Source organism: Zeus faber (assembly GCF_960531495.2).
Source record: "Zeus faber genome assembly, chromosome: 17".
Lineage (NCBI taxonomy): Eukaryota > Metazoa > Chordata > Actinopteri > Zeiformes > Zeidae > Zeus > Zeus faber.
The window spans coordinates 26,830,454-26,839,257 of record NC_137204.1 but is presented as its reverse complement, the minus strand read 5'-3'; the positions used below and the strand labels follow the sequence as shown (position 1 = coordinate 26,839,257).

General features: G+C 47.6%; 1 protein-coding gene across 1 annotated transcript in view; it reads left to right on the top strand.

Annotated features, from left to right (window-relative positions):
* Nucleotides 1-1,922, top strand: part of rxraa (retinoid X receptor, alpha a) — a gene marked incomplete at its 3' end in the record, with an annotated part of 145,912 nt that extends 143,990 nt beyond the window's left edge. Inside the window, exons 10-11 of the mRNA XM_080018195.1 lie at nucleotides 1,131-1,236; nucleotides 1,775-1,922. Coding sequence (XP_079874321.1) covers nucleotides 1,131-1,236; nucleotides 1,775-1,922 — 254 coding nt within the window. The remainder of the gene's footprint in view (nucleotides 1-1,130; nucleotides 1,237-1,774) is intronic.
* Nucleotides 1,923-8,804: the final 6,882 nt, after the last annotated feature.

The window sequence follows — 8,804 nt, the reverse complement described above, 5'->3', positions numbered from 1 at the left end:
ACAGTATGTAGTAATATATGTAGTCATGTCATGTAGTTGAATACAGTATGTAGTAATATATGTAGTCATGTCATGTAGTTAAATACAGTATGTAGTAATATATGTAGTCATGTCATGTAGTTAAATACAGTATGTAGTAATATATGTAGTCATGTCATGTAGTTGAATACAGTATGTAGTAATATATGTAGTCATGTCATGTAGTTGAATACAGTATGTAGTAATATATGTAGTCATGTCATGTAGTTGAATACAGTGAGGGTGGGGGGTTGCAGTTCCCGCTCTGGCCACCAGGGGGGGCGCGGTGCTCCACGTTGTGGTGGTTTGGGCTGACGTGTGGTCAGCGCCGTGGAAACCAGGGGACGGGGGGGAAGACGCTCCGTCCCGTTCCCACACTTTGGGGATGAGGTTCATCCGTTAACGTCCATTCAACTTATCCGTCCGTTTGTTTGGGGGTTTTTTTGGGGGGGGGGTTGTTTTTGTTTTTGTTTTTGTTTTTCTCGGTCGGTGACAAACCGCTCCCTTGTGTGAGCCTGTTATTTTGGGGGTTTTTTTGTGGAGAGAGAGACAATCGACTCCCACACACACACACACGGACACACACACACGGACACACACACAGGGACACACACACACACACAGACAGACAAACGGACACACACAGGGACACACACACACACTCCCACTCGTGAGTTGTTGTTTTTTCATCACGGAGTTGTGAGATCAACTTGTACAGGCGTCAACTTTTCCTCTCCCCTCCCTCCCTCCCTCTCTCTCTCTCCCATTCAGCGGCAGCTCCCCACCCCCACCCCCACCCCCACCCCCACCCCCCGGATAGAAAAATCATGATACATTAAAAATAAACACTTTGCGGCGGAGGAGCAGCTTGGGAAGAAAAAATAAAAGAGCTCAACATTAATTCTCGTTGTCATGAAAACACGAGTGGGAGTGAAGGGTCGGACGTGTTCGAACCGAGGACGCCTCCCAAACAGAAACACAGATGTGTGTGTGTGTGTGTGTGTGTGTGTGTGTGTGTGTGTGTGTGTGTGTGTGTGTGTGTGTGTGTGTGTGTGTGTGTGTGTGTGTGTGTGTGTGTGTGTGTGTGTGTGTGTGTGTGTGTGCTTCCACAGACTCTAAAGGTCTCTCCAACCCAGGCGAGGTGGAGGCTCTGAGGGAGAAGGTCTACGCTTCCCTGGAGGCGTACTGCAAACACAAGTACCCAGAGCAGCCCGGCAGGTAGGCACGCTCTCATTCAGCCTTCTTCCACCTCTGTGCACGAGGGCGTCGCCGTGAGAAATGATTGACAAAAATACATAAATAATGGAAACCAGCTGTGTTGCAAGATCCAAACTGCAAGGCTGCACTAATTCATGTAATTGATCGGTTCCAGCAGAATGACAGCAGAATCAGTCTAAAAGTCAGAACTGTTGGTTGACGATAATAATAATAATAATAATAATAATAATAATAATAATAACAATAATAATAATAATAATAATAATAATAATAAAAACAATAATAATAATAGTAAATAATAATAATAATAATAATAATAATAATAATAATAATAATAATGAATATAATAATAGTGTTTGTGAAGTTTTTGGTGCAGTCCCCAGTTTGGGAACCCCTGTCCTACACCATCACATTTTCACATTTGATTTATTGTCTGTTCCACAATTTTCACGGTGTTGTTGTTTTTTTTTGTTGTTGTTTTTTTATTATTATTAATTTATTTCTTAATATAATTATAAATATTTGTTTTTTAATGCAGGTTTGCGAAGCTGTTGCTACGGTTACCGGCGCTGCGCTCCATCGGCCTGAAGTGTCTGGAGCACCTGTTTTTCTTCAAGCTCATCGGCGACACGCCCATCGACACCTTCCTCATGGAGATGCTGGAGGCGCCGCATCAAATGACATAATGGCGGGCGGGGCTAAGCTCCAGCCGCCCCTTTTTTTGTTTTCTTTATTTTTCTTTTTTCATTCGTTGTTTTTTTTTTTTTGTTTGTTTTTTTTGGGGGGGGGGGTAGGGTTTATTTGTTTTTCTTTCCTGCCGCCCGTCCCGCATCACCTCACCATCCCTGGCGTAGGAGCAGGGGGTGTTGAAATGGCCCCTCTCCAGCAAGAGACAGACCATGGGATGTAAAAAAACACGAAAAAACAAACTAAAAACCGTTGCCGGCCATGGGCAGCTCCACTCGCCCCGCGCTGCTTCTGCTCCGCTCCCCTTCAATGTGCTTCAGAGAAAAAATAATTCATCGTGTCTTTGGGTCTGTTTTATACTTTGTAAAATTATATAAATAAGAAATATATATATAAAAAACGGAGAAATGAAATGCGTGACACCGGCGGCGGACTGGAAGGAGAATGGACTGGGGATTTGACAAAAGGAAAAATAAACAAACAGGGACAGACAAACAGTCGTATTGAGCCATGGAAATGGTCGTTGCTTTCTTTTGGTTTTCTTACGGCGGCGGAGATCAGGGACGACGCCCAGAAGCTTCTGTTTCCAGGTGGATTCTAACCATCGCTTGATGTCATATTCAGACGCTCGAGAGTTGCCGTGGTGATCGAGACAATCCGGTCTTGGACTTTGTCGTCCTCGAGCCTCCGTCCATCCGAGTCAGGAACCCCAACCTTTGACCCTCCGTCCCTCGGCTAGAGAACCAGGAGCACCAGGGGTTTCGGGGGCACCAGGAGTCTCAGGAGCACCAGGGGTCTCAGGAGCACCAGTAGTCTCAGGAGCACCAGGGGTCTCTGGGGCACCAGGAGTCCCAGGAGCACCAAGGGTCTCAGGTGTCTAAAGAGCACCAGGGGTCTCAGGAGCACCAGGAGTCCCAGGAGTACCAGGAGCACTAGGAACTCAGGAGCACCAGGAGTCCCTGGAGCACCAGGAGTCCATCTTTTCAAGGCCAAAGAGGAAGGAGCCCCTTTGGACCCCTTCGCCTGCGGTGGTCCCTGTGCCGCCTGTTCCCCGGGGGCGGCGTGAGCTCGGTAATCGGGCCTAAGACTCGGACTCGGGCGAGGTGGGACAACAAGACAAAAACAAGACAAAAACCCTCAACTCAGGTCTCTGCCCAAAAATAAAAATCGAACGAGATAAACCATGTTTAACCATGTCTTACTCTATTAGCACTGTGCAACATTAGGGAGGGGTGGGGTGGGGTGGGGTAGGGTGGTGTTTGCCGTTTAATTTGTAGAGTAATCTGCCCTTAAGTTAAGTTAAGTTAAGTTCTGTCAGATCAGATCTGAGCTTGAAGAGCATCAACACGGTTATAAGAAACTGGGACGGTTAGGGTTAGGGTGGGGTTATGGTTAGGGTGGTGTTAGGGTTAACCCTGGTTACAGGACTTGGACAGAACCAGGGGGAAGAAAGGAAAAAATTGGGTGATGACCTCAGATCAGTTTGAAACAGGCGGTGTCCGCAGGGGGTGGATGCGCGACAGGAGCAAAGCGCTTTTTAAGGGACGCCTACACCTCTGTGGCGTTCACTGACCACTGAGCGCCTGCCACCCAGCCCCCTGCCTTCCTCCACCTTCCTCCAAGTCGTCTCCAGCCTCCACGTCCTTTCCAGCCTCCACCTCCCTCCATGTTCTCTCAACTCTCCCTGCACACCGCTCCATCTCCCTGTAAGTCCCAACATGTTCTCTCCTGCCTGCACCTCCATCCACGTTCATCCATGCCCTCTCCAGTCTCCAGCTCCCTCCACGTTCTTCTACTTCATCTCCAGCCTCCACCTCAGTCCACGTCCTCTCCAGCCTCCACCTCCATCCAGGTCCTGTCCAGCCTCCGCCTCCCTTCATGTCCTTCCAGCTTCCACCAACCTCCATGTCCTTGCGAGACTCCACCTCCGTCCAACTCCCTCCATGTCCCCTCCAGTCTCCCCCTCCCTCCACGTCCTCTCCGGCCTCCACCTCCGTCCACCTCCCTCCATGTCCCAACTGGTCTCCGCCTCCCTCCACATCCTCTCCGGCCTCCACCTCCGTCCACCTCCCTCCATGTCCCCTCCGGTCTCCGCCTCCCTCCACGTTCTTCTACTTCATCTCCAGCCTCCACCTCAGTCCACGCCCTCTCCAGCCTCCCCCTCCCTCCAGCCTCCACCTCCATTCAGGTCCTGTCCAGCCTTCGCCTCTCTCCATGTCCCTCCAGCTCCAGCTCCACCAACCTCCATGTCCTTGCGAGACTCCGCCTCCGTCCACCTCCTTCCATGTCCCCTCTGGTCTCCGCCTCCCTCCGCATCCTCTCCGGCCTCCACCTCCGTCCACCTCCCTCCATGTCCCCTCCGGTCTCCACGTCCTTCCACGTCCTCTCCGGCCGCCGCCGCCGCCGCCGCCGCTCCACCTCCCTCACCATGTGAACTTCAGCACACACCATTACCGCCTCCACAGCTCCGCCTGCTGCGCCGCTGGGTCCTAGCTTTAGAAACCAACCTTCTGTCTACCTGCAGAGAGGGAGCTCCGCTCGCGCACAGCGTCGCTCGTGCCATTGCTCGTGTTTTTATTCGTGTTTTTGTTTCGTTTTTTATTTTGTTTTTATCCGAGCAGCAGTCATACCTCCGTTTTCTCCGCCCGTCCCGCGTGGCCCCCACCCGGTTTGAATCGCCGCGGGGGTGGAAAAGTCGCCCGTTGCAGCGGGGCGGTCGCTCCCTTTCGTCCCGCGCCCCCTTACGCAGATATACTGGCGCAGGGGTTTGAGTGGAGGCGGGCACGGGTGGGGCGCCCTCCACCCACTGCCGGGAAGAACAATTTTAAAGGGTCGGTCTCCTTGACGATGTTTTCATATTTTTCTTGATGAGTCGCTTCTGGGATGTGTTGCTGATAATGTCTGGGACCGCCATGAAAAGCCCATTTTATAGCTCATTCTCGACATACTATGGCTGTATAGATGGATGGATAGATGGATGGATGGATGGAGGGATGGATGGATGGATGGATGGATGGATGGAGGGATGGATGGAGGGATGGATGGAGGGATGGATGGATGGAGCGATGGATGGATGGAGGGATAGTCCACCCACCTCCCAAAACCCAACTGAACCCCTGCATAGACACGTGTGTGTTCGTCCTCAGCTCCTCACTCTGCTTCTCCGCACGGAGAAGTGTCCAGTCGGTACCAATCAAACTGAAACGTCCATCATCGCCGTCCAGACGTTGCGATACGCCCTCCTCCACCTCTTCCTCCTCCTCCACCCCCTCCACCCCCCTCCTCCTCCTCGACCGGTCCCGCTCGTCCGGGAGAGGGGGAGAGAGAAAAAAAGGCCACGATTCCAGCTTGTTCATCTTTTTGTTGGGTGTTTCGGCAGCCGTTCCATACCGATTAGACGGAGACGGCGGGGACGCTACTCCAACCGTCTACGTCATGTTCCGCCGTCCTTGAAAGAGCGTCGCCGCATTGGCTTGAGCACCTTTTTTTTTTTTTTTTTTTGTCTTTTTTTTCCCGTTCGATTTGGCCCCCGGGCGCCCGTATTAAAATAGATCTAAATAAAAAACCCCGTCGAGGTTCGGGCGACGAGATTTTAATCGGGACTGAGAAAGGCGAGGCTTCACGCCGACTCCGAGAAACGCACCTGGCGGCCGGATCCGCCCCCTCGTGGGCGTCGGCTGAACCGACTAACGTCACTATTTTATACACGTGACTTATTTGCCCCGTTTTTGGGGCCAATTCCCATCGGGGACTCGAGCGCCGCTAACTCCGGAACCCCGGAGCCTCCCGACCCGACGGGGAAGTCCCGCATCGCGGAAGAGGCGGGGCTTGTATCGGAGGGGGCGGGCCTTATTCCTCAACGACTGTGACCGACCCCCCCCCCCCCCGGTGGACGAGAGGCAGCACTGCAGCACTACTTGAATTTTCTAGAGTATTTGTTGTATGACTTGTTAAGTATTTTAAAAAACAAGTCGAAAGGAAGGAAGGCACTTTTCTCCCCCCCCGCCGCCCTCCATGTCGGTATTTTAAGTGTTTATTGCTCGTCGAGACCCGAAAAACAAACGAAAGTAGCAATAACCACAGTGTTGCGGTGGATGTGCCGACCGCTGGTGTTCTCCGTCAGGCGGCCGTCGGGGAGGTGATTATCCAGGTGACAGTGTTTGAGCTGCCAGCTCCAGCTCAGTTTACAGTGTTTATATTTCTGGAGACTTGTCGACTCATCGCTCGAAGGATTCAAAAGAAATACGGGAAAAAAAATCTGTATTTATTAAAAAAAATAATAATAAATTTTAAAAAAAATTAACTTTTCTTTTTAAGGGTACATTTCAATTTGTCCGGAATTTTTTCTCCAACCTGAGCGCTATGACCGAGGGGGCGGGAAAAAAATATATATTTAAAATAATATTCAGAATCGTTCTTCGATGTGTTCAACGGGCGTTCGCAGGTTTTAACGGACGGACGGATGCATGGCCCGCATTTTGGACTTTCAAACGAAGAGGAATTAAAACTCATTTTCCTATAATGATAAACATATGCAGCCCCCCCCACCACCACCCCAAAATTTTCCTAAAATGTACAGAACCCCCTCCATGTGTGGTGTCTCCTCCGAACCAGATGACTGTGATGGGACGCCAGCTCCTTTAAGCCATAAATGGACGACGACGTTCCCGAGGAAGCGCCGGGCGAAGCGGGCGTTTCCTTTTTCCGCTTCGTGTTTTTTTCTTTTTGTTCTTTGACTGGAGGGGAAAAAAAAAAAAAAGCCGAAAAAAGAAGCAGGGAGGTGGAAACCAGAAAGGACGGCCCGCGCGGAGACGCTCCGTGCGTCCACGTGCCGCAAAGCTCTATTTTGTCTATATGTATATGTGTATATATTGATAAATATATATCTAGAAACAATCTGTGGGCGGAGTGTTTCAGGAAGGGGGCGAAGCGACGGCAAAGACGAGGCTTTTTAGACCAAACTGTTTCTAAAACCAGGTCAGATATCCCAGTGTTACTCAGCCTTTGTGGGGTTTTTTTTTTGTTTGTTTGTTTGTTTGTTGGGGTTTTTTTATTTGGCTGGTTTTTTTTTGGTTTTTATACATGTCTTTTTTTTGGCATTCGACCTTGACTTTCTATAGAAACTAAATCAAAAAACTCTCAGTGTACCAGCAGAAAACACAGCAGCTCTTAAACTCTGGAAGGAACCAGCGCAGTCAGCAGTTTTACGGGACCTCGAAAAGTAGCCAAAAAAAAAAAAAAGAAAAAGAAAGAAAATTGAGTAAAAATGACAAAAAAAACTGAATTTAAAGCCCTCCGAAATGTACGTGTTGCTTGGCTATTGTATGTTCAGAATATATTCAGGAAAAAAGCTGAGCTCGTGACACAATCACTGCTTTCTTTGTTGCTTATAGACAGTAAAATAAACTAAAAAATGTGGAGGAAAAAAAATAATAACTTTGAGAAAGATCTATTTTTGTACAAAGGTAATTTTATCCCTGGCTTATGTACTTTGTTCCTTCTTTTCCCTTATGTGGGCTGTTGTATACAATTGTGGAAATGTTGATTATTTTATTTTATTTTTATTTTTATTTTTTTTGGGGGGGGGCGGGGGAAGGCAACAAAAACAAAAATAATATCGATGATTTCTGATTTCTTTTCCGCCCGGTCGGGTCAGAAGGAAGGGTTTGCCGTCGCCTCCGCGTTGTTCTTTTCAACTCGTCTCATTATATTATTTTGTCTGTTTTTAAAAAAGGAGATTTTCCGAATTTCCTCCTCTGTTCTTTGTGGTTTGTTCTCTGATGCTCTTATCTCTCATGGACAAGAAAAAAAATGTTATTAAAAAAAATCTTAAACATTAATATCAGTTGTTGTTTTTTTTTGTTTTATTCCTCTGCAAGTTGCTTTTAAAGTGTTTTAATTGCTGATTTCATTAAAAAAATATATACATATATATGACTTTGAATTCCTTGCATGAGCTCGGGCAGGGAATTGCAAGGGGTGTGCACAATTTTTGCATTGTTTGATGGTTTTAAGTTCAAGACATGAAAATGATCTTGTGTATATTTTTATAAATATATATACATATATAGTTATATGGTCATTGATGGGGTTTTTTTGTATTTGAACCAAATTTTTCTCATTTTCTTTGAGGCTACTTCCTAAAACTCATATGGTGTGACGAATCATGTATTCTATGAAAAATGCGAAAACAGACATTGTTCTTCAGGAAACACCAACAATCACACATTAAACTCTGAGTTTTAAGATCAAGAAATAAAGCAATTCCATATATTTACCTGTGTTTAGAGTGCAGTACAGTACAGAGAGTACAGTACATCATCATCCCGATCTCTTGTAATATTTTAAGTTAATTTTGAAAATAAAAGAAAAATAATGAGCGATGGCGACATAGCTCCCTACATATCACATTCAGACGTTCATCATTTTTCGCAGAAGAAAACATACTTTGATCAATACGTTAAATGTCACACTAAATGCGTCACAACCATAGGACGGTGAAGCGTTGACCCATTAGAAAAATGGTTGTTCTCAGTGAATAAAGCACAAAAGTTGAAGGTGTGCGTTACTTGTTAAAACGGGGGCAATGCTCAGAGCATAGAAAGGTACAGCGCTGTAGTATTTACCTGCTATATCTATTATTGAACCAGCACACACCTAACCCTAACCCGGAAGGACCCACACCATGAGGACACGCTCAATGCTCAGACAGTGGTTGTGCAGCTGACAGTCACGTATGGAGAGCTTGGCACAGCTGTGTTTCGGGTTCCATAATTGTGCACAATATTTGCTCATTGCGATTAAGCCGACGACACCCAGAGGGGAAGGGCACCTGGTGGCCATGATGGTTCAGAGGCTACCTTCCAGCGTCGCAGGTTCAA